At 42.7% G+C, this 26,839-nt stretch overlaps 1 protein-coding gene across 3 annotated transcripts in view; it reads right to left on the bottom strand.

The window, feature by feature from the left end:
• The window catches only part of PAMR1 (peptidase domain containing associated with muscle regeneration 1), a 55,103-nt gene that overhangs the window by 12,458 nt on the left and 15,806 nt on the right, over positions 1-26,839 (bottom strand). For all 3 annotated transcript variants that reach the window (XM_061997978.1, XM_061997979.1, XM_061997980.1), the window contains 3 exons: positions 25,037-25,151; positions 21,404-21,621; positions 17,294-17,401 (listed from right to left, as the gene is read on the bottom strand). In XM_061997978.1, coding sequence (XP_061853962.1) covers positions 17,294-17,401; positions 21,404-21,621; positions 25,037-25,151 — 441 coding nt within the window. The remainder of the gene's footprint in view (positions 1-17,293; positions 17,402-21,403; positions 21,622-25,036; positions 25,152-26,839) is intronic.

Below are 26,839 nucleotides of genomic sequence, written 5' to 3'. Positions count from 1 at the left end.
AACTGGGAAAATACCTAAACACAAGGGTCTGTTTAAATACTGCAAGCAGCAAATACTAGATTAAACATCGTAAGCAAGCTTCCTCTGAGAGCATCACACCAGCCATACTAAATCAGAACACGGATCCATCCACCACAGAAACCTGTCTTCAATGGTGGCAAACATGGGAGTTGATAGAAGGAATATAAAAGCAGAGCAAGCACATAGGATACTCCCCTGGCATCTTCTGGCAGCATTCATCAAGCTGGGGCTCAAGGGCTCTGTGAACTATAATGTTGTTTTTGGTATAACATACCTTGCTGATTTTTTTTTAACATTCGTTTGAGTAGTTTCTAAACTCAGCTACATACTTGGTGTCTACAATATCCTGTGGCAATGAGTTCTACAGACTCCGTGTTGTGTGACAAATCTCTGCCTCCTTTGGCTTGGTTTCTAGCCTGCCAACCAATAATTTAATTTCATGCTCCATCTCCTCCATTATGAGAAATGAAACCATAATCATGGTCAGAAAAGACCTTTAAGATCATCAAGTCCAACCAATAACCTCACACCACGAAGCCTATTACTAAACGAAGCCATATCCCTCAGTACTTCATCTACACGTCTTGAATATCCCTAGGGATGGGGACTCCACCTCCCTGGGCAGCCCATTCCAGTGCTTAATAACCCTCTCGGTGAAAAAGTTCTTCCTAATGTCCAATCTAAACCTCCCTGATGCATGGAGAATGTCCATGTCCTGTTCACCTTCTCCGAGTTACTTTTTAAGACTAATTTTCTGTATGTAGAAATTACACCACCATAAGAACATAGGTTTTAGTATCTACACAGTTACCCATCTCACTGTGTCTCTCTAGTCTTGCCTGGCCATTCAGTGTGGAAAACTGCACAGGGAAGGACGCAGTGCAAGATTTGGGTATGTGTATGGGTTTTTAACTTGGGAGCTATGCTACTCCAATGAAGACAGACAGATGGAAGCTAAAGAGATCATCCCTACTTTAGGCTTTTAGAATTTGACTTTTTCTGTTTTGTCTTATAGCTGGTAGCTTACTAACCTACAGCCATATTTTAATCCTTACTCTTCCAGAAGAAAAGCTTTTCTAAGGCCTCAGCACTGTAATCCTTACACAGAACACATCTATGCATCTATTTTTATGGATTGTGGAGCTATTTACACGAGGAAGGGAGTACCAGCTCTAAAACAGCAGAATAGGTGAGAACAAGGCTCCACAGAAATTCCCCTCAATTAACGGATTACTGCAAGCAGCAAACAATGCAGAGTCATTTGTGCACTAGTAAGCATGAGCCTGACAAAGAAAAAATGTCTAACATTTAAGCAGTAGAGAGGGGCCCAGACTCACTGCCCCAAATCAAAAGACATTCAGTTGCAGGGTGCTCAACATTTCCCCTGGGCTCCAAGAGTTCTGCACCAGTGTCCTCTTCAGCAAAAGAATAATTGAAATTCAACAACATTCATTTCTAGCCCTTAATGTTTCTCCTGTGAAATACAGGCACACATACATATACATGCATCTATAGGTGCAGATGTGTATACACAAGCACAAAGATAAATGCAAGGGGAATAATAGGAGCACAGATTTTCCAGGTGTTTTAAATTCTCATAACACATCTTCCCAGTCATGATCTCTGTATTCCCAGTCACTCCCTCTTTATCTTTCTCTGAACAGCAATTCATTTCACTACATTTATATTTCTCTCTTTCAACATGAAGTCACACCCAGATTGTCAAATGAGAAAAGATGATAAGGAACATCTATGCACCACTCAGAGTTCTCCTTTGTATCATGAATACAGGTTTTCTGGTTGCTTGTGGTCCAGCTCAGCTCTGCAGAACTTGGTGCTTTTCTGTTCTAGGTCCATCCTGGAAAAAATGTCACCAAGCTACACTTACTTTTTTTTTCCCCCACGGACTATAAGTCTTGCTCAGTCTCTTGTGATTAAGATACTTAGTTTCTAATCGTTTAGATTTGCCCTGGTTGCCAGGCTTGCTTTAGATTCACTGTTCCAGCGTGACCCACTCAGCTGGAACAACTCTGGCTTTATTTACAATGTAAATTCAGTGTTTTGTGCACAGATTAATTTAGGACTGGAACTATGGCCTAGAGGAGAGGATATGGAGGCAGAAGGTCATGAGAGCTAATCATAGCTACAAAACTGTGGCCACGGGTAAGTTGCTTCATCTCCTGTATCTAACAAATGAGAGCACCCCCTTCCTCACAGGGATGTTCTAAGCATTAGCTCATATCCACTTGTGTCAGAGTCACTGTGGAGATTCTCTGATGGCAAAACAGCAAAGTATTATTAATAGACATGTCCCTTTTGTTACACATGCCTTTACCTACTGGTTGTCTGTTCTCTGGTAACACAGGATCTTCCCTCATGGTTTGTCCTATTCTTTAAAGTTTGCCACTGGAGGCACAGCTACTCTTTCTTCTTTTTTCCTTTTGCATCATTTTGTAAGTTCATTCTTTCTCTCCACAAATTAAATGTGGGTTTGAATCCTGACATGTTCCCTACATCTCAGTACCACGGCTGAGGTCTCTTTTTTCAGCTATATTATCTAGCCTGAAAGTCACATGCAGTTACTCTAGTATCTGCCTCTACTGCTTTGGGCTGAGCTCTATAGCTTTTTCCCTTCTCAATTTGACTTGCCTTTTATTCCTTTCACCTAATATGTTTTTGGTAGCTTTTCTACACCTTTTCCCTTTACTTGTGAACACTTCAGGCAATAGAGTTTTGAGTGGGTGTTGTGAAGGCAAGTCTAGCCCCTGTGTGTTCTGTCCAATTCTTTCATCATTTTGTGGATAGCTTCTCAAACTCTTTCAACTGGTTCTTAGATTTTTTTTCAGAAGGTGAAGTATATTTCATTGAATTTTAGGACAGCCTCCTTTGTTTGAAATGTTTTATTAAAGACTTTCAACATTCTGTCCTGGTGTAAGACTATATCCAACTCACCAGCAGGCATTTCTCAGAAGTCAAAAAGAAAGGAAAAAACCATTCTGTAAACCTTAATTCATACCTAGCTCTGCCCTTACCCTCTGGATACACATACTGGCCATAAAATCCAACCACCTGAACTTACCCAGTGCTCTTAAGTTTCTAAGCTCTCTAAGGTATTTGACAGGATTTCAGATTCCCTTGTCTAGGCAGGATGGGCCTGATCCTCCATCTGCTGAATGTTTCTGAATACCAGTCCTCCTTCTTCACATGGTCCAACGTTCACAGCCATGTGGATCCCACCTGCAGCCATCTACATCTGACTTTGTATCCATCCCAGTTCTCCCTATGCCTGCTCTCATCTGAATGTTGCAGCAGAGATGGAGCCATGTGCTGTTTGGACAGAACTGCATTGGGAAAGAGGTGTCGGGCTGGCCAGGGCTTGAACTGTTCCTAGGCCACTAGTTAGACTGCTCTGGTCCACAGGAAATAAACTATTCCTACTGCCCTGGAACTCTGGCTTCCTACCTTTAAGGTGTTTAGACACAGGTCTTTGGTGTGGTGGCTAGCTATAGTGTTACTTGTCCATAGCAAAATGAGAGAGGAGGAAGTAGGAAAATCTGTCTCAGTAACCCATGGGAGGACATTCTCCCTGACATAGCAATGTTTAAAGGAAGAACTGGCATCCACAGGTCTTACCCTGCTTAAAGGTCTTGTCAACATTTCCCCAGTGTCAGTGCAATGGCCTCGGAATAGCAGTCTCCGCCCAGCTCTTCACAAGATTAATACCTTACCTTTTCTCTCACTGCAGTTTGCGCCACAGTTAGAGGAAGAAGCAAAAGACAAGGCAGAGAGCTTCAGACAGAATGATATATGAAATGTACCAGCAATCCATCAATATTCACCCCAAACTAGTAAGCTTAGAGGCAACCCTGCCAAAAATGGAACCAAGAGTGGCATGACTTCAGGCTGCAGTGCTTGTTCTCTACACTTTCCTCTCCACAAACAAAAGACCAAAGCCACCAGGAACCCAGAAAATGGACTTAGTGGCTGCAATGAGATGGTAATGAACAGCCAAATATGAAAGACCTTCATTCATGGTCTGCCAAAAAAGTTTGAGCAACCCAGAGACCCCATGAAGGTCAGGCCAATCCCATTCTTCATGCTATGGTGTCATCACACTGATAAAAGATTCTGCCAAATATTTATCTAGAGAAGAATAGGAAAACTGGAGAGATTTCAGGGAAAGAAGAGACTAATTTTAGGGAAATATAATCTTGAGAATGATTAAGAGCTAAGAATGGCCACTCTGGTCATGCAAAAGCTAAAAGCTCCAATAATCTAAAAGCTATAACCAGAAAGGATGAATTAAAATGTTTAAAAGAAGACAAAGGTATATTTGGGCAGAATAAAAGGAAGAACAACTCTGTAATAAAGTCTCCTTCACAAATCTGTGAAAGGCATAGTAGGATGTAAGTGGAAATGAGTCTCATCATTTGATAATTGAAAACTCCAGCTAAAATTTAAAAAATGGAACAGACTTTGAGGAGAGCAGGGTGGCACTAGCAAGATCATTGCAAGTTGAGAGAATGTTTTGGTTTAATTTTTCTATATTTTGCTACACAGTGTTGTTCCCAGGAAGTTCCTCAATTAATCTATGCAGGCATGTAGGTAACCCTTGCCACTTTGGGGTCTGAGGGGAGTTTTGGCCTGATACAGCTCTATACAGTTCATAAGAGAGTGAAGTAGGAAGTTATAAGACGAGACGAATGCAGACACCTCTGTCAGAAATGCTCAGTTATGACAGTCCAGATGTTAGACAGAGAATAAAAACTGCCTCAGATGTCCAGGTAACAAACTCACAGATTCCCAATAAACTTATTACTCTTCTTGCCTATTACTTCAGTGTCTTGGAATGAAAGAAAACAATTATTTCTGTCCTGTATTAAAATCATAGAATCATAGAATCATAGAATGGTAGGGGTTAGAAGGGACCTTTAGAGATTATCTAGTCCAACCCCCCCTGCAGAAGCAGATTCACCTAGATCAGGTCGCATAGGAACACGTCCAGGTGGGTCTTGAAGACCTCCAAGGAAGGAGACTTCACAACTCCTCTGGACAGCCTGTGCCAGGGCTCCGTCACTGTCATACTGAAATAGTTTTTTCTTATGTTCACGTGGAACTTTTTGTGTTCCAGCTTCATCCCATTACCCCTTGTCCTGTTGCTAGTTACACTAGAAAAAAGGGATATCCCAACCTCCTGACACCCACCATTTAGATATTTATAAATGTTAATAAGATGACCCCTCAATCTCCTCTTCTCCAGACTAAACAGCCCCAGTTCCTGCAGCCGTTTCTCATATGAAAGATGTTCTATACCCTTGATTATCTTGGTGGCCCTGCGCTGGACTCTCTCCAGGAGTTCCCTGTCCCTCTTGAGCTGAGGAGCCCAGAACTGGGCACAGGACTCCAGATGAGGCCTCACCAGGGCAGAGTAGAAGGGGAGAAGAACCTCCCTCGACCTGCTGGCCACACTCTTCTTGATGTATCCCAGGATGCCATTGGCCTTCTTGGCCACGAGGGCACATTGCTGGCTCATATTTAGTTTATTATCAATCAGGACACCCAGGTCTCTCTCTGCAGAGAGAGAGTTGAACCCCCAGCCTGTACTGGTGGATGGGGTTGTTCCTTCCCACATTTCACAGGCAACTTTCCTCCATCTGAGAAAGACTAGAAGAACAATAAGTTCCTGAATTTTTAAGTAGAATGTTCAATTATTAATAAAAACAGTGCAAATTCTTATCCCATCTAAATTATATACAAGTCACATTCCTCAGATTTGAATTATCCACCAATTAGAAACAGTTTTCTTGCTCATTTTATCACCAGTGAGATAAATTAGATGATCTCTCAAGCTACGCTTTTCTCTCTTCCACATCTTTCAAATCCTGTCTGATGGAATTATCATTCGCTTTTGTCCCAGAGTCCTTTCATTAAATTAAGACCATTTTTTTCTGCTGCCTTCCTCTCACCCACTTCCCGTTAAATAATATATACCCCCTCACACATGTCATTCATTATCTCTAAATTCTGCACAATCTTTCAATAATAGATATTGCACGCCTGAAATAACTCTCATTTCTTATTGCTGATACTAATAAAAGGTTCACATTTCCATTTTTGTCCCCCCTGAAATATTAGGTACAAGAACATGTAATTTTATGGAGTTCTGTTCTTAATTTGCTTACAGGATTTTTAAAATACTGTTACTGCTAAAGAAATTTTTCTTAATGTATACTCCCAAGTCAGAATTTGGCTGCCAAGCTGACTGTGGTAATGTATATAGCAACACTTTTGCTCTCTAGTATTGGCTCTGGGGAACATTTTTCTATGCACATGTGATATTGCTTTTGCATAAGGGTGTGCTGGCATGCTCAGGGGAGGCAAACACTGAGAACAGCCATAGAAACTGCGCTTGGTAACAAGTAGAGGAATAAGGCAGCTTCTGCTGCTATGAATCCGAGCATGTGTCTTCTGTGGTGAAAGAACAAGCTACGGCCTTACTATGGACACTATGGACCCACACCTGCTAGAGGATAAAACTGAAGAAATTTAAATAACTATCCTCAGGAAGAGGACATTTTGTCAGGAGAAAGTCTAAATTACATTCTTTTCTCCAGTGAATGCCATCATGACCCAGCATGCTCCAACAGGCACAGTAGCCAGAGAAACTTTGCACAGGGAATCTCAGCACCAGGATTTGGGATCCTGAGCCCTGGGGTTTCCTGACTCCACGGCATGGCTGGCAAGTGTTGTGGAACCAGAGATTCTAGAAGACCCAGAAATCACAGCTCCAAGATGCCATTGCCAGAGGGAGCATAACACATAGTGTATGTGGAAGTGATTTTTTTCTCTCTGATTAAGAAAAAAGTAGTTTTTAAAAAATCCAGGAGAAAATAGACATTTCTTTGAAAATGTACTGTTATGACACCATTCTAACAGAAAACTCTCAGCCAGCTCCACCTACATGCACTCCATGCAGCCCACCACTATTTGCAGTCACTGCCTGTGGCAAAGCCTCCTGAAGTCAATAGTGATGAATCCCTCCAGATTTTACTTTTAATCAAGCTCTTCTTGGTTTAACTTCTGTTTTGAGGGCAAGTCTGATTACATGACCACCCGAGTATATAACAATGATTATTTAACAGTTCTTAATCTCTGTATTCTGAGTTGTTAATAAAATTAGTATCTGCATTTTACTGGTTGGGAAGCTGTAGCACAGAGATATCAAGTGATTTATCTGAAGGCAACGGTGAGTGAGAGGCAGAGCTAGGAACAGTCTTGTCATTTCCTGATATTCTTACAAGTTCACTTTCAAATTGACCCAACTTTGAGCAGAAATCAGCACTCAACAATGATACCATTTTGTAATACACCCATTACCCCTAGCAGCAGTGTTTTGCACGAAGATGCCAGAGCCATGCAGGTGCAGAATAGCACAGAAGTTCAGGAAGGAACTCACCATGAACAGCTTAGAAGTTCTAATGGGGATTGTGATGCCCTTTGCAAAGCCCAGTGGGTAAAGAGCTTCTCTGAATTCAGACTTAAAGAATTTGATGCCTTCAACCCTAATGTAGCTTATATCCTAACCTTAGCCCATGAGCCTTGTCAGCCAATGTAAAGCTCTGATACCATTTTTCCCTACATTTATACCTTCTCTCCTCAGCGTGCAGCCACAAAGTGAGGACGCCCCAGGTTCTCACAGGGTTTGCTGGCAGAAAAGAGATGATATGGGGGAGGACTCAGATGTCTCTCCAGAGATGTCACCCCTCTGCAGCTTGGCATAGCAGCCCAGAGACAGTGAAAGCCTAACACATAAGCCCACAGAGACTAACTTTAGTCAAAAGCATAAGGACATTGGCTGTCAAAATATTTTTGTAATAGCTGTGTCCTCAAGGAGAGAATGAGGTGAGGAATTTCTGGAGGTCATGGCTTGGAGTGCAGAGCCTTCAAGCACGTGTGTGAGTTTGGCGATGGATTTGGTGGCAGATCCCAGCAGTGCCAGGAGGCATCGGGCCATCCCGAGGCAGCAATGGTCCCATGCTCTCCACTGCAGAAGGCTTCCAGGCTTTGCTCTTGTCAGCTCATACACACTATGAGGCAGAAGCCCTTACTCCAGACTTATGCTTTAGGAGGATTTAGGATAAACCATTTCAACCCACACTCACTTGGGTTTCAAAAGACAGGAAACTCTCCACCCTTCTTCGTTCCTAATGTGATGCCTCAGGACACATTCTATCTGCTCCATGCCCAGCTCCCGCCATACCTCATGCAGAAATGCCGGGGCAGACAATTCATCACCAAGATTTTTGTCCTTAATTTATACCCCAGGCAAGAGTCCCAGAAGTTCAGAACTCCTCTTGTTGTTGCATTTTGACAGTCCTCACATTAATCCTGGAAACGTCATCAGAAATCATTACAAGAGATTCTGATCAGCCAGCCCCAAGTACTAGAGACAGCAGATTTCCAATCCTGCTCTCTGGGCCTCTTCACTTCTGCAGTGGCTCCACCAGATAGGAATAATTACATAAAACTATGACATAATCCTTACTGAAATCCAAATCTTTTCATTCCCTTCCAACCAATAGGAACTCACCCTGATGTTTTCCAGCTCCCTGCTTCTGTGAATGAGACGGTATCCATGTGAAAGTATGCTTGGATCACCCACTGTGATTTATTCATCCGGGGGCAATTTGGAGGTTGTTGCTTACAATTAGCCACTTGATCTTTATCAGCATTGTTTCAGCCTTCAGAAAGCTGTGTCTCTGGATACAACCTTTCCGGTACTTGGATGGCCTATTTAATTACACAACTGGACCCGTTTGTGTATGGGACACAAGGGTAAGAGAAATCCTAATGATCCTCAATGTTCACTTTTTCTATCAGTGGAAAGAAGTAATATTTAGATTAAGTTCCCCAGTGTGTCCCTTCGAAACCATCACATTGTTGCACTGCAGAGGAAAACACTGCCTGCTCAGGGGGAAGATTGTAGGGCAACAGAGAAGCTGATATACTCATTATAATATCCAGTTACAAACAAATAAATCATTTTGAGGTGTTTCATTCTGGAGACGTCAGCTTTCCAGCTGAACAGGGACAAGCCCAGGCTGGGTGAGAAGGACACTGTAAAGAAATGTGTATTGCTTTCAAACAACGTTTGTGAATGTATTAGCTGTAAAAGGAAAACACCATTTAATGATATACAACCACCCTAGCACAGCTGACAGAATAGTTTATTCAGCTCTTTGCAGGGATCCAAACTGGGTTTCAGATAGAAAGGATGATCTGGCATTGCCAGTTTAAGAAAAAAGAGATGGAAATTACAGAGTCTTGAGATGAGAGCACAGGGAAAACAAAAACGAAGGAACTAAAAAGCAGGAGAGTACTAGTGAAGCAGCAGGGCAATTTGATTTGCTGTGAAATGCCATTCCTGAGCTCTCGAAGAAACCAAGGAGGAACACGGGAGCCATAAAGAAGAGTGAGTGGGACACCGTCTTCTCCTCTGTGTCATCACTCTTACTGCCTGGAGCCACTCTGCCTTGGCAGTGGTTTTTATCAGCTGCAAACAGTGTGCAGGACAGTGAAATCATGCTCACTGGTGCAACAAAAGGGAAGTGTGTAAGGTATCTTGCCTCAGAGGTGTTTGAGGGCAAAATCCTCAAGGAAGAATGGAGCCTTTGAATTAACTTTGGGAGGAAAAGAATGAAGCTACCAGCATTTAGCAAACCTCCAAAGTAGTGTTAAAGTTACCCCAAAGCACTGTAGGAACATATGGCAACACCCCAGCATCCACAAGCCACAAGCGTGTCTTCAGAGGGGACAAGGAGTGGTTAGAGGCACAGACCCCAAATCCATAATCTACTCCAGATACTTCTCATATTTCTTCTAGCTCCAATGAAATCAAAAGGTACATCTCTCCTTGCTCAGCTGGGAGGCAGGGAACATCCCCATCAGCACCTGCCCATTGGGTACCACTGCATACCAGAGATGCCGAGCTGAGCGTCAGCCTGCACACAGTTACTATGTGCTGAAGGGCTGATGGAAGCTACATGTTAGAGAGAATCTGTCAGGGAGGCTTAATCTTCTAAGTGATTCAGTGATAAAATTACAGGGAAAAGTATCTTTGTCCCATCCAGTATGGCAAAAGCATCTGGAATGAAGCTTGGTCCAGCCTGTCCTGCAACACTGGTTCATCCTTCCACACAGCAAGTCATACCAGGGAGAGCATTGTGGGTGGTTTTACCTCTAAGGCTTGTCAGCAGGCTGAGAAAAATGCTCAGTGCTGTTTCAGGGTGAGACAGAAGGTGAATCCCTAGGAATTCATTAAATGTGGTTTAGAAATACATCTGTTTTCCTCTAGCAGGCCTATCTTTGAAAGGATTATGTTAACAAAGACACAATTTCTGTTTTTTTAAGATGATAGCAATGCCTGGAGCTATGCTCTGGGCAGAACACCATGGCTTTTTACCAGATATGTTTCATTTTCTGAAAAGCTAAAAAAACTGGCTAGTTAATAGACACTGAGAAAATAGGAAAGGGACAAAGAAGTCTTCAATAAAGCAGATGCCCTATCTCTCCCAGCCTTGCTGTCAGCTATATTTACTCGCCAGAGTTATAAAACACTATAAGAATACTAGGAGAACAGATATTGCAAAACGCAATTAGCAACTTGCTCCCAGAGAAGATGTGACTTGCCCAATCCAGCAGTCATATTGACAGAGCTGAAGGACAGAGCAGTCTAGGGACCAGTTTTCTGCAGGCTCATTCACAAGCAGAAGTTGTTTAGTGATTGCTTTGGATATTTGCAGCAATTTTGATCCTCAGCTATCAGCCTCATTTTTCTCTTCGGTGTTTCTGTCCTTCCTGTGGGGCACCTCAGCTGTTTGTCTAACAGGAGCTGAACAACTTCAATTTCTCAGGCAGTGAAGTAAGACATCCCCAAGCTGACGTTAGCTTACCTTAAAGCACCAAATATAAGTTTGGTGGTTTGACAGTTGCTGTGTGGACAGTTCCAGAATGCTTCTGACCAAGGGAGAAATCTCCAGGAGATATACCGAAGTGAAAACTGGAGGTAGAGATTTCACCAAGCCTTTCATGTCCCTGCACTAGGCACTAAACAACACAGGTCTTGCCTTGTAAACACATGATTCTCCTGGAAAAGAGAATACTGTGGGGCAGGACACAGCAGCAAAGATAACATCCTAGTGAATGCCTGGCCAGCATCACATTGTTCCTCTGATCAGTGCTGGAGAACAAAAGGGCATTATCCTGCCAGTACTGAACTCTGGAGGTGATCTAGTAAAATCCTCTCCAAGGACTGCAGTACTATCTTCCCTGGGTTTGCAGAGACATGTGGGTCAGTGAAGCTTCCTGTATGGCTGCACTGGCCATGTCTTCATTGCAGGACTACTTCACCCTGTCTGAACTAACTGTCCTTCTGAACAGCCTTGCCCATAAAGAGCAGCTGAACCAAGTAACAGTGCTCAAGGCACAAGTGGTGATACCACATTGCCTCTCAGAGGGAGTCTCAGGAAGGTTATGGAGAACAAGAAACCCTCTGAGAGCATCCTGACTGTTTTCCTGCTGCAGGGCTGTGATTTGACATGATAAAGGATGGTGTTGGTTTAACACCACTGGGTCTGCAAAACCTGAGAATTGATACATTCCAGTTAAAGGTTTTTGACGGTGTTTGCACCTCAAGGTGGACCCTTGGACTGTGATGCAGTGAAAAAAGGCCACTAGCTTTTGCTCCAGGTATCTATGTGCTTTGGCTGTAACAGGAGCTGGGCTCTTATTTCCCACCCTATACACACAAAACTATAGGGAGGACACCAGACATAGCCACCCAAAGAGCCACCTTGACACAAGGGAAGAACTATCCCTTTAAAAAAGTCATAAGAAGTTATTTTCCACTGGAAAAAAAGTAATGAAAACGCAACAACCAACCGTAAAAACCAATGGTAGGGCTAGGGTTAGGGAAATTAAAAGTAATTTTTCTTTTTGGAACATTTTCCCTAACTGGAATAAGACTGATTTCCAGGCCAGAGTGGCAAGAATGTGCTCAGGGGCATTTGGTTATACCTGAAGTTCTCCACAATATATCCCAGTGGTCACAAACAGTGATTAAGGCACTCCTTGAAAGCTATTACTGAAAATCTTTTTGACAAACTTTAAAAATCTCCACATGTTCCTTTCAAAGACTCTGCATTAAATGTCCATGGGTAGGTAAGAAAACCATGTTTAATGTAAAGAGCCTTTCCCCAGTGCTTCATCCTAGACTCTGCTGGGGTTAAAACTCCGCCTAGCCTCTGCCAGGCATGGACCACCAGGCTCATTGTTGTCATAGCAGAAAAAGGCAGGGCATGGGGGAGTGTTAATGTTTTTTTCCCTACCCTAAATATCAGTCAGTCTGTTAAGGGTGAGGGAATCCTTAAGAATCAGCCTGAGTCACAGTCGTATGGGGCCAAGAAGGATGGACAGCAGTGGGGAAGAGTCTGAAAGCTATATTCAAAGGCCTGTTGGAGCAAGGTAATGGCAGCCTGGGCAACGTCAAAGGCTACAGAAAGGAGTTAGTTCATACAGCACGGTCAGATGGATTAGACCCTTCATTAGGATGCAGAACAAATCTCTTCTTCTTGGCAGATAGGAGCGAGAAACAGAATAAAAATGGAAATCGGATCTGAGCCTTGAATTCCCCATTCAGCGAGAGCCCCTCTTGTTTGCGTAGGAACTCTGGTTTGCCTGGCTTTGTTTGAAATAAAGGTAACAGGAAATTTCGGGGCAGGATGAGGTCAAGGTCTCTTGCTTTGGGGCCAACAAGCCCCAGGAGGACTCTTGAGTCGGAACACCCTGTCCCAGGGAGAGGACAAACAGAAGGGGAGAGTATTTGCCACGGGGTACCAGCAGTGCTGTCTCTCTACAGCTGCACCTTCATCAGGCAAACTCAACACTGAGACTTTGGGAAAGGTCTCTCCTAGTGTGAGTCAAACAAACAGTTGTCACATTGTACAGTCACAGACAGTCTAACAGTTGTAGCATGCAGAGCACCAAGATGAGGCCAATGGTCAGCTTGTTACTTTTTCCCTAAAAGGCATCTTTTGAGGATGCTGCTGCTCTGTTTCAAGTATTGTAGACTAAGAGAACAAAATGATCAGATGTGGTTGGTTTCATTTGTTTTTTTTTTTTTTAATGTCTCTGACTCGAAGATTTTTTCATAGAATCATAGAATGGTAGGGGTTGGAAGGGACCTTCAGAGATTATCTAGTCCAACCCCTCCTGCAGAAGCAGATTCACCTAGATCAGGTCGCATAGGAACATGTCCAGGTGGGTATTGAAGACCTCCAGAGAAGGACACTCCACAACCCCTCTGGGCAGCCTGTGCCAGGGCTCTATTATCCTCTCAGTGAAATAGGGGTTTTTTATATTTAAATGGAACTTTTTGTATTCCAGCTTCATCCCATTACCTCTTGTCCTATCACAAGATACAATAGAAAAAAGTGATGCCTCAGCTTCCTGACACCCACCCTTTAGATATTTGTAATTAATGAAATCCCCCCTCAGTCTCCTCTTCTCCAGACTAAACAGCCCCAGTTCCCGCAGCCTTTTCTTGCATGAAAGATGTTCCAGTTCCCTGATCATCTTGGTGGCCCTGCACTGGACTGTCTCCAGGAGTTCCCTGTCCCTCTTGAGCTGAGGAGCCCAGAACTGGACACAGGACTCCAGATGAGGCCTCACCAGGGCAGAGGAGAAAGGGAGAAAAACCTCCCTCGACCTGCTGGCCACACTCTTCTTGATGCATCCCAGGATGCCATTGGCCTTCTTGGCCATGAGGGCACGTTGCTGGCTCATGGTTAGTTTATAATCAATCAGGACTCCCAGGTCTCTCTCTGCAGAGCTGCTCTCCATCAGGTCAATCCCCAGTCTGTACTGGTGCATGGGGTTGTTCCTTCCCAGGTGCAGGACTCTGCACTTTTCCTTGTTGAACCTCATGAGGTTCCTCTCTGCCCAACTCTCAAGGCAGTTGAGATCCTGCATTTATTTGCATTTTATTAGCATTAAAATCCACAGAGGTCAGAGAGGAAAGCCTGAGTTTGACCTCAATCATGTCAGTGTGGCTAAGGTGTCAGTGGGAAAGGTATCTCAGGTACACTGCAAGTTCAGTTTTAGATCAGAAAGAAACACAAGTATTAAAAATTTTTCTCTATTTAATGTACTGTCGTAACAAAGCATGTCTGTATTTTTTAAGAAGGTATTTGTTATTGGTCTCTAGGACTTGTATTTATTGTGTTTTAGGACAGAAGAAAGAAGGAAAGCTCTCACTCTATTGGCTAGCATTTGTTTTGCAACGTTGTATAGATTTATTTTTTAAAAATTATTCTCTGGAGTGAAATCAGACATATTTATATGAAATACTTCTTGCCCTGAAACAGGAGCAACTGAAATAATCACAGCTGTTAGAAAGATACATGGCTGCATTTCACTTCATGCCGTTGAAGCTTCTAAATCACTATCTTAGTCCCTCAGACTACAAACAAAAAGACAATTTCCTGGCTACCATAGCAGAAGAGAAAAGAGACTGTTAGTTATAAGCAACCCGTGCCTTTAATTATTTTATTAATATTGCAAATTGTAACTGACAGAGCAATTAGTGTTGAATATTACCCTAGGAAAGCAGCTTGACCAGTGTTGGTTATCCTGTTAAATAGATGGAATTTAGTTTAAAAGGGAGAAAAAAATAGGTTACTTGTGGTTTATCTCATTAAGGTGATTTCTATAATTCCAATAGTGATTCCTAGATCTTAAAACTAAACTTGGTAAAGACACAGCTGCACTGGGACGGTGACAGATTTGGAAGATTTCTGATTCAGTCATGAAATGTCCATTTCTGAATTTGTTTAGTTTGGCCTTAACTTATTCCTCAGTGAGAGAATCCCACAGTCTCCCTCTCTTCTCTATGTCCCTTGGATTTCTTGAAAACTCTCATATCCCTTTGGGTACCTTCTGTTGCACCACCTCAAATCTTCTACATGCACTTAACATTAAGGGGCTCTAATCTTCCTCTCTCTTATACCTGTTTTTCATCAACATAAATCCATTTAATGGGATTGCACCTAGCTTGCTCCAAGAAAAGCAGACTGAAAGAATCCACCTCATAGTGTCCAAAGTCATATCCAGTATTCAAAAGGTGACCATTTTATGATTGTTTTCTACAGAAATACATGTAGTTTCCTTGGCTCCATCTCATAAGGCAGCACTGTTGCTGCAAGACTCAGCATATAGAAAGATTCTCAGCATGACACAATCTCCCTTTAACATTTAAACTTCAGTGCTATTCAAGAAACTATATGACTAATTAAAAAAAAAGATGCAGCCACAAATATTTTTTCAGTTATTCCATTTGCTCTCAAAAACTAAATCAAACATTAATTTTCTGCCTTTATCCCCCCATAGACTGGAAAATACCTAGGACAGGTTTTGGCAAAATTGAAGGAAATATCTTAAGAAAAAGCTTTTTTGAAGACAGGGAGAATAAAGATTTGCCATGATGCTTTCCCACTCTGAGGTTTGCTATTCACATAAAAGAAAAAAAAAATTTTATGGAAGACAGCATTATAGGTGCTGGAAAAAACACTTCCTAGCAAAAGCAGAAGGCAAGCAGATAGTCACAACTAACAGTATTTTATTTACCTAAATTGTTCTTTCACAAATCAAACCACACGATTCCTGTCAAAAATCTTACTGTAAATACTTTGCAGTGTGTCCTCCCTTTTATTCTGTTATTTCCTATACCCTTCATTGTTCACAATAAGACAGAAGTCTCATCTTATTGTTTTTGATTACCTCCTCTGTTGTTTGCTTTGTGTGTTGCCTGGGTTAATTTGCTACATCAGGGTTACAAAACAGTAAAAAAAAGAGGGAGCTTAATTTTTTGCCTTGACTGTAGCAAAGAGACTGTCAAAACTAGGCCTAAGGTTTGCTGGAAATTCAAATAATTTGAAATTTAGGCTGGTTGTGAACCAGACAGGCATCTTTTCTGTTTTTTTAACTCTCTCCTAAAGACAGTAATGGAACTAATCTTACTACACAGGTGCAAAGAGCTCCTGGGTTTCCAGTCCCCAAATGACCTACTAAACAACTAGTCACAGAAAAGAGGCTGTTTGAAGAGCCAGACACACTAGCCCTGAGGTCAGGAACCCCCAGTTTTCAGGAACCCCTTCCCTACAGAAAACATGCCAGGAATTTGGGCGATCTGGCAGAATGTGGCATACTGTCCAGAACCAAAACATTTTCAGTCTTATAGAAAATGTAGAACTACCTCTTCCCTGGTCTGCTGTGAGAAAAGTTAAGTCTTATGAGCTTCTTTAGGATCTGTAGAAACTGAAAGGTCTTTTATCTCAATATGACCTGTGCAAGGATGTACCATGCTACTACAATTTAATTCCTCTGATGAAGTAAAAGCAATTCCAGGGGGAGAAATCCACTCCTGACAATGGCATGTGTAGAGAAAATATTTTGAAGTGGTGACATTTGGTGTATATTGGCTGCCCTGACATAGCATGAGAACTGTGGAAGCAGGCAAGTCATTGTATGCCTTACAGGCAGACTGAAGTCACAGCAGTGGACAGTAACTTATGCTTTCTGTCTTGGGCCAGTTCTGTTCCCAGGTAGACTTTTCACTAGTATCACAGAAATCCTCCAGGGTCAGCTGGAGCTTTATCTCAATGACTTTCCTCCAATGCTCAGCTAGTAGAGATGATATAGCCTTTACCAGAGCATATGTTGCACAACTCTTACTCCCTCTTTCAAGCCCTGTTAGATGAAGACACTTACTCTGCACAAAGAGTTAAATCACTAGAACAGACTTGGCAAGACAAAACCAGGTGTATGGCTACAGCTACAGTGAGGATCACCAACACAGATACAGGGAGAATCTACCCTTTTGCATTGGTTTTGATCCCAGGTCTCAAGAACACCTGACACACACGGTGGATAATAGCAGGCAGATACATCTCTCCCTGAAAATATATGTATGCTCTTTCCCAGCTCCTATTCTGTTTTACATATATATAAAGCTCCATAACTATTCAGTGGAAAACTTCATAAACTATAAGCAACATGTCTTGAAAAATGCCCCAAGAAGCTCAGTGTATTCTCTGGCCCTGTGACTGACCTAACCTACCTATCAAGGACATTCCTAACAATTCAATAACAATTTATTCACTCCTAACAATTCAGCTCAAACCCTGAGGCTGGTCACACACATAGTGCCTATACTCACAGTTTTCACAGCGATTCCCTGTGTAGCCAGCCAAGCAAGCACATCTGTAGGTACCACTTTTGTCCAGAATGCATGTTCCATCATGAAGACATGGAGATGAAGAACAAGCTATAGAAGAAAAGAAACAATATTCATGGTCTCTCATAGGATGGAGTCCTGTCCGTTTTTCAGTAGAGGGACTAATGCATGTCAAAACACTTTCTGCTCTTCTTTCTTACTTAGTAGAGAGTGGATATTACAGGGATGGGCAGTTCTTTTCCCAGCATTCATCACTTACTCTTACCATTTATCTGTAGTCAAGTGATGAGAAAGGTTTGTGGAAGAAATTTACAGCAAGGTCTACCAGTATTTAGAGTTTAGCCTATCAAACTATTAAGTGAGTTTAATACCAACCTACACTTCTCCTTCTATGTATCCCAGAGTTTAGGGATAAGTTCTGAGAACCAATGGTTTTGGTAGGATTTGTTGTGTCTCAGATCTTGTCTTCCCAGACTTTGGGAGTTGTTTTTGCCCTGAGAAGCACTTCTTGAGTGTTGGGTTCAGGAAGCTCTGAATGGTGATGATGACCCTAAATCTGGTGGGGAAATTCTTGCACACCACGAATCTAGCAGCAATTTACAAAAAAACAAACATAAAAGGATAAATTAACATTAGAGTGTGTATTTGTGCCATTTAATACCAGCAAATTCCACTGTGCAGTAACACACACACACATTTTTGTTTCTGCCTGCTCTAAGGGGAGATAATAAAATGTAATTTACTCTCAAAAATACCAAGAAAGCACTTCCACTTAGATTATTTTCCAAACTGAGTGTGGGTTTTAGCAGACACAAAGTAGAGCCAACATCTCTAGATTTAGATTCAGTTTAAGATTCAAGTAACTCCAACACTTGAGGAGTTCAGGACCTGATGCCCTACTTCAAGTCCATCTTAATAAAACAAGACTCTGCAGCAAAGTTCACATCTGTATCCATGCCAGAAGTTGAGTTCAGTTTCAGTTCACATTGAACGTGAAATATTTTCCTTGCCATCTTAAAGGATTATCAAAATGTGCTTGATAACTTATGGATTGATCTTTGGAAGTGTAATTGCTAGAAAGGTCTGCATTCTAATTTATTTACAGGTCATCTTTGTCCTTCCACACTAACAACACTGATTACTTCAGTGATAAAAGAAATATGAAACTTTGTACCTGCCACTGAGTGTTGCAGCCACGAGCAACACACCCCGGGGGATCTGTGGTGAGGCTGTGTACTTTTAATATTGAAAGCACTCTTTGCTGCTGGCCAGAATGACAGATATCAGAGTCAGCAATTTCCTTGCAAAGACTTCACTTGAAGCATAAGCTTTGAATCTCTCATATCCACATGGCAAGAGACAAGAAATATATAGATGCCACATATGGATTTCTCTGGGGGTTTCATGTGATGGGTGATCTAACAGTAATTCATACATGTCTGGGCAAAGCATATCTTCCAGACCTCATTGAACACTGAGGTCTGACTAAGGACAGTAATTCATTAGTTAAAAAATATATATATATGTGGCAATTGTACTGTACCAAACTAACACAAAGTATCAGTAAGAAAGGGAAGGAGAAACAGAAGAGCCTATACAGACTGATATCATGTAGTCACTGGTTTGGAGCCAGTGAATTTTGAGCTTTATTCTCCCCAGCTTTGTCTCACGATTCTGTAAAAGTAAGCATGTCAAGTGGATAAGGGTAAGTGCCAGATACTGTCCTTGAAAATGGCTGATACTCAAGTGCACTAAATGTTTGGTTTGGTCTTTTTTCCTTTTAAAGGAGTCTTGATTTCCTGGCTTCAGTCAAACAACATGAGACAGTAGTACAAAAAGTTAAAGTCCCCACGTTGTGTTAAAGATCACCAGCTTGGGGGCACATAAACTAAAGCACTCTTGAAGTTCATCTAACTTTCATCTAACCAGATCTAGCATATGTCTAATCCCTAAGAGTCTCTGATGCCTCCCCCCCTGGCCCCTCATCCTTCTCATATGAAGTCTCTTGAGTGACTTCTAGCTACTCATGCCACTTACAGGTTCCCATTTGACATTTGGCATGGAGTGGGACCTCACCTCTGCTTCCAGACCAGACAGCACAGCAGTTTGTGTGGTTTTGCCCTTTAATAACTACACTTGCAGTGACCTTTCCTAAAGGGCATATAGGCTTTGCAGCTTATTTTATATCGGTCAAAACCTTTATGGTAGTTAAACCAACAACCTCTGTGCAGTCAGTGCCACAGCTTCAGCAATCTATGACTCAGAAGCCAGCACAGAGCTCAGAGGAAGGGAAGACGGAGAGGGAGGGAATTCAGTTCAGACAGCACAAGATGCTTCTTCAGTCCTCTGCATTACATCACTAAAGTGCCAGGGACATTAGACCACCTCCATGGCCCGGCCCACATCCTGTAAGCACCAGTGCTGTTGTTCTCACCTGCAGCACAAGGGATTTCTCCAGCAAGCCCTGTGCAATCTGTTTGGCCTTTACACAGTGCTGTGTACAGGGGGAAACTTAAGGGGAAATGCTTTGGATTGCAATGTGCTGCCAAAGCTCTCTATCCTGCTGCCTCGTTCAGTTCTTCACCTCCCCATGTAGCCATTCCCTTCTCCTGTCTCCAGAGCTGTCTCTCTGCACAGGTTAATGCTTCACATGAAAAGGCACTGGCAGTGTTTTAAAAGCCTTTCACTGTGGCTACATATTAGGCCAGAACAGCCTCACAACAAATTGCACAATAGGACCTCCACACAAACTCAGAGAAGCCCTTTGGTATGTGCTTTGTGTGGATTACCATACTTGCAGCCACCCAGTCTCAGATAATCACCCCTAAAAATGGGGTGGAAAGAAAGTGTTCAACAGTACTCGAATACCAAGTGTTCCCTGCTGGGCAGAGAAAGCAGAATGAATGCAGTTTGCACCATATGGAAAATCTTAGTTCCCTGAGAGTAGGAAGCGCTTATGCAACACAGCCCACACCACATCCATTTGCTCTGTATCACCTCCCCTGCTGCAAGCCCAGGAGAGAGTTTGGTGGCCAACAGCTACCATAGGAGCAGGTACCAGAGGGAGCTCCAGAGGAGCACAGCATGTTACTCCCTAACCACCATTAACAGCTGATCCACCGTAGGTTTGTATATGTATCTAAGGATTATACAAACTAATAAAACTTCCCAAGCCAGACATGCCTTGGATGACCCCATCAAATGTGGGTCACCAGGGTGTGTGGGAGGGAAGTTATGGTGAGCCACAGATCCTACTGGGTTTATCTATGGCAAAGCAGCACACTCTGATTAGCTTTCTGTGCCAGGAATGCTGTGAATAGATCTGACCAAAATGCCCTGTGCAACCAAACAAGGAAGACCCAGGGGGAGCATAGAGGCTGCTTCAAACACAAGGGCAAACTGAGCAGCCAGCTACACTTTCAATAATATTTTGAAGCCAGAAAGAAATGAAGGAAAGCAGCACTGAGGCCTCAAGCACTGAGTACTAACGAAAACACAGGAATCCTGGAGCCCTGCTGCTGTCATTCATAACACTGAGTTCATCACAGAATGAGAAATGCCTCCTTTTTTTTTCCCCCTCTCCTTAAAGAGAATAATCAGCCCTTTGTACACACTTTTTTTTAAACCCTAATTGCATGATACATGAGCCAAGACAAGAGTCACGTCAGGGCATTTTCACTGAGCTAGTTATGAGGCTTTGCATCAGGTTTTTGCTAATTGAGGACAGTGGCTCTACTCCTGCACACAACATTGAGCAATGCTGCAATTGCAGATACACATGCCCCTTCCCTTAGTTCTTTCTGTGCTCTTAGTTCTTAGATTCAAACAGAAAATTCTCACAAACGAGCAGCTTTTCTGTGCTGGCTGATGTGGTTGTTCCTTACATAGGTAGAAGGAATTCAGTCTTTTTTAGAAGAGCTTCAGATTCACATGCCCTCTGACAGCTTTTGAGTTTTCCCTGCACTGACTTTGTGTAAGTTGCTGTTGGCAAAACAGCATGAAAGTTTTTAATGAATCAAAACAGAAAGAAAGAGATTAGTGAAACTGAATTAATGAGAATGAGTGGCATGCTTCATCTTTGGATTATTTTACCTGTAATTTCTTCAAAGACAGCATGAAATCCATCAAAGTTCTTGGATCCATCAGACTGAAAGAGGACATGAAGTGAAGATCCAGTGCTTCGGATGGGAGGTGGCCTCTCGTTTCCACAAAATTTCTTAATTATTGGGCTGTCCAAATTGTCCCCATCACGGATCTCCACATAGTCATACTGGCACATGTAGTCAAACTCTAAGCTCAGCATGGAAAATCTTGGGGAACAAGGACACGTAGTCAGGCTGTGTACTCCCACCTGTGCACCCTGATCTATCGGGTAGTGCCTCCCTCCGCTCAATGAAGCAATGAGTTCCTAATCCCATGAAGTCCACTTCACTTTGTCTCAGTTTTTGCATCATGATTCTTGGAATCCAGCTCAACTCTACACAGTTGCTCCATGAGAATATTTCAAGTGGCAGAACAGCAAAGTCCAAGCTGAACTCATACAGTCTGCTCACATGCATCGGGTCCCCAATGACATTACAATGTTAGAACTTTCATCCAGGCTCGAACACTGTGGGTGGCATAATTCTATCATGGCTATTTGCTAAAAATCATTCTGTTTGCCCTAAATACAGCTCTAACAACTGAGAGCAACAGTATCAAAGACCAAGGCTTGAAAGTTATTTACATCCAATGTTCAGAAGTCAGCAATTGGGAGTACAAGGGAAGCTTGGGGATGTAACAGAGCAGAAAGAGGCAGAGAAAGGAAATCCAAAACATTACGGCATGTTTTGCATTAGAAAGCAAAATGGTAGTAAATCCCCAATGTCTGGCACTTGCCCTTCTTTTGAGGGCAGAAATAAGGGACAGGAGTTAGTGCAGCAGGGAAATATTTAATGCCTTCTCACACGATGTCTGCCTTTCCATGCTTTGATCCAGTCACTGTGCGAGGCTTTCGTTCTTTAACAGCAATGTTATATGCTGCTGTTGAAATTCAGCAGGGCACAGAGACAAAGCATCCCACCAGAATATGAATGAGAAACAGAGTATCATTTATCAAAACCAAATGTCTCTGGAGAACAACCATGGGTTCTGGGCCCAGCCTTGGCAGAGCAACTAAGAATGAGAAGGTCTGGGCTGGGAGAGGCCATGCTACTACCTGTGCAGCAGAATGTTTAATAACTGAAACATGTTGCATACTCACTCTTACTGAGAATTCCCAGCACTGCAGATGTGTATTTAGGATGAGGCTAAATCTCACACATTGGCTATTCCAGTGTGGGCCTACTGATTTGCAAAGGCTGCAGTTTCACACCAGAGGTGTGACAAATTTTGGATTGTCTTTTGGACTCTCACAGTCTGAGGAAGCGAGAGAGTTCGGGAGCCTACCTTCTTCTTGGGACTCAGGCCTCCATGTTAAGGAGGCCCTCATGTCACGTAAAATAACCTTTCTTTGATGCCTCCTGAGCTGACTCAAAAGGCCTCTTCACTTAGCCACCTTTGTCCAGGTCACATGGTTTTAGAGCATCAGGAGTGCAGTACATGCAGAGAAATGACTGAGCAGATGTAGGAAGCTACACCAAATGTGCAGAGCATTTTTAAAATAATCTGTTGGAATGTAGAATAAGAAAAAAATGACACCAGCTTTAAATATGCATCAGAAAGAGATGAATTGAATGTAGCTTTGCATGAAATGTATGAGTTGGATCCCCTTGAATTCTAGTTCTTTGAGATTTGCCAGAAACATCCTCATAGATATCAGGTTATACACTACATCTTCAAAACACCCTTTCACTGGTAGATGAAATCCTGGGGATCTACCCCTATGCAAGTTACAGAGCAATAGAGATTAACCCGCTCAGCCTAGTCAAGTTGATCAGCTTCAGTTTATCCTGACTCAATCCTAAACATGTTTACCAATTCTCTGAACTGGTACATTTCTGATTAAAATTAAGTACGTGTTTAAGTACAGAAGAAAAGTTTCTGAGATGCCCACCATGTAATGGAAGCCATATTATTTATAGATGTAAAGGTAAACCCTTGTCTAGCAGTGTGTTCCTGAAAAAATACCAAGAAATGCTCCCACAGAGTGAAGGCATCATACATCAAATACCTTTTCCACTTGTTTGCTTTCTCTGCTGTAAAAGATGATGAAAAGCAAGTGGAAAATGTGAAAGGCATAAGGGGTTCTGATTTGCATTTTAGTTAACTCAGCACAGAAGCAGATACACTGCACTAATGACACGGGATCCCATGATTAAGACTCAGAACTGTCAGGTTGGGAAACCTGCCAAAGCTTTGCAAAACTGTTTGGCTGTGGCCCAGCTGACAGAACCGTTTGCAGACCACAGGTCTATTGCTGTCTAAATCACATGAACAGCCAATGTCATGAACCTCAGTGGCCTCACCTGTGAAACTCTAACTATATCATCATTCTCTTGGATATAAGCATGCTAATTTAGTGCTTCAGGTCATCAGGTCGAAAATAGAATGAATGCAATGCATTGTCTTGATTTCAGTGGTGTCTGCAGTGTAACACCAACCTTTCTAAGGAAAGCTTCCAGCCAAAGGAAACTATTTAAAACTCTATCTCTGCTAAGGCCTTAAAGGGTATGATTGAAAGTTGTGAGCTACCTCTACTGTGGTATGACATCCCTGATGTGGCTCAGGCTGAGGGAGCCTATACATCACAACCCAAAGGAAAACAAGACTGGAAAAAAGCAGAGAAAACAAACTATCACCACAGTCTGGGCATCATTTATCAAAACAGCTCTGCTTAGCCAACCCCCAAAAAGACTCTAGGGCACAGCCTGAAGCAAGGGAAGATTTATCTGTGCTCCCAAGAGTTTTACTCTTCCTGCTCTGTATAAGCAGAGACAAACCACTTTGTTACCCTTCTGTATCACACTGTCCCCATCCTTGCCCTCACAAGCTGTCAAAGGGGCAGCAAACAGGATTTGCACACAGAAAAAAATGAAGAAAGCAGTTCTTTTGTTCACAGTTGTGCTGAATCAGCACAATTTGGCTGTGTATTACAGCTCTAAGCAGAGTCAGCACCCATAGAGATCATCACATTTACATGAAAATGCAGCAAAGGCAAGGATTCAGCATGGATGGCAGACAGAGGAGGAAGATTTGGGTGGCTTGCTTAGCTGTACCTGCCCTTCTGTGTAGGAATGGCTTAGAGGAGAAGCTTTAGGTTAAACGTACCAGTTTCCCACAGTATCTGTCTGCTGAAGTACCTCAATGGCCAACTTTGAGGTGGTCCACCTTGAAAATCTCAGCTGATTCAGAACACGTTCCAGCATTACTTTATATGAGGTAGATATAGGTCCTCATGTTCTGTGTTTGCCCTGGAGGCATCTTCCTTTGCCTCCTGACTTGCAGGGTGGCAGGACTCAGTTTGGACATTCAGGACACTTCCTGATCTTTCCCTAGAACTGTCATGTCATCTGCTGGAATCTCTAGGCACTCAGACACCAAGGTCAGCTCAGGCTGGGCACAGGGTTTTAGGCTGCTCCAAAGCTGCTCAGATCAGATAAATATAGTTGCTAACAACAGAAAGTTGGTAGCTTAGGCTTCCCTCTTGGAGACCTTTGCAGTTGGGATGTCTCATTGGGTCTTGGTTGTCCACATGCCCCAATGTCCACATGAAACCACTGCAGGCTACAAGCCAGTATGACCTACCTTAATTCAATGTTAAATCCAGCTTGAACATGAATAGTCCATTCGCATCGTGCGTTCAGTGGGTAACCCTCAAGTAAAATCTGACCTCTAGAAGCCCGAAGAACCTTCCCACACCCTGGAAAGCAAAAGAAGAAAGGAAGTCTGTGTGAGAGACCTTCAAGAGCCATTTGAAAAGAAACACATCTAGAAAAAACCCCAGAATGAGACAGGATGGCCTAGGAAGACACACACTTTGTTACAAAGTAATATACAAAATAATGGGACAGTCATACAATAGACATAAAGAGTCTGTTCAAGTATTGTCTAGGGTAAGAGCATGCCCAGAAAAGTTTGATTGCTTCTCCCTCATTTGCAACACAGTCCCATTAAACCATTTCTTACAGCTTTTATTCCTGCTCTTGATTAGCCCACCCATCTGCCTGGCTGTCACTCCAGCTCAGAAGAGTTTTCATGGATCTCATGTTGACCTGTGTAGCAAGCCACTGAAGCTAAGGAAGCTTGTGGGAAAGCACCAAAGGTACAATGAACACATGTATTAGCTCAAGTGGCCAAAACAATGAGAAGAGGAGCTGTTGCACCTAACATCAGGGTTTCAAGCCTTTCACTAGGAGACTCTTAGAGGAAAAACAGCTGCTGTATTCCTAGAGGAGACATCTGTTTGTCCTCTGGTTTCACCACATCATGCTTACATGCTATTACCACTACACCAGTGAAGACATGCAACAGTCAACAGCTCCTTCCCCAGAGACCCAGTGTAATGCATATACACATATACATATATAATTCTCTCAGGTTCATTCCTGGCCTTCCTGTTCCACTCTGTGTCACTCTCAGCTTTTCACCTTACTATGAAACGTACTTCAGTACCCAGCATCAACAGAATAAGTACTCTGGTCTTTTGTACCGTCTGAGAAGACCATCAGAGGACAATGAGCTGAGCAAACAGCAGACAAGGTCACGCACTGAGGAAGCAATATGTTTTCCCAGCTACTCTGCAGCTGTCTCTAGGCAGCTGCCATGGGGTAGTTGTCCTTATTCCGTATCTCAAATGCTGAGCATTTTTAGCCTAGAAAGTTCCCTCACCTTTGGTAACCTCTCCCTTTCCACCAGCTATACAATATGGCTAATGGTATTTTCCTCTATGGCAGAAGGAAGTTGGTTTGTGATTTTTGTAGAGCCTTCTGTGATCTGTAAATTCTGACTACATCTTTCCAAATGGCATCATGCACATGGCAATGTTCCCTGGTAAGCCTTCTGTTGCATTCCTAGGGGATGAGGCTGTATCTGTAAGCCAGAAATTGCAACTGAGTCTAACAGCATCACTAGGCCAGGGAACTCTGATAGGCTGTGCACACCACAGATAATGAAGATAAGTAAAAAGGCAAATGACCCAAAAGACCTCAGCAGCAAGTCTCATGCTTTTTACCTCTTTAGCCCAACAGTATGCCCTGTTCCTTCCACCTGTTTCCGAAAAGCAACCCTCAACTTTTAACTGGTAACACAGGATGAATGTTTCCTATTGAAATGGTGGGGTTTAGCACTTGCCTCAGGGTCCTTCCTTCCTTTGGGAAAAGGGGGTGACAGTGACCTGATTTGGCAAAGTACTGAGCGTCTGCGGTTCCTATTGATCTTGGTGTCTGGAAATCGGTCCTGCTGCATTTGGTCTTTGGGGAAACATGAAAACTGCAGGTCAACTACTCCTCTTTCTTCTTAAGAAAGTGTTGCTCAAAAGAAATGCTCTTTGTTCATTTACCCTCAGTTACCCTTAATTAAGCAGAACTCAAGGATAGAGAACTCCTGCTC

The sequence above is a fragment of the Colius striatus genome, chromosome 6, assembly GCF_028858725.1.
Source record: "Colius striatus isolate bColStr4 chromosome 6, bColStr4.1.hap1, whole genome shotgun sequence".
NCBI classification, from domain to species: Eukaryota; Metazoa; Chordata; class Aves; order Coliiformes; family Coliidae; genus Colius; species Colius striatus.
This window is presented reverse-complemented; position numbering and strand designations above follow the sequence as displayed.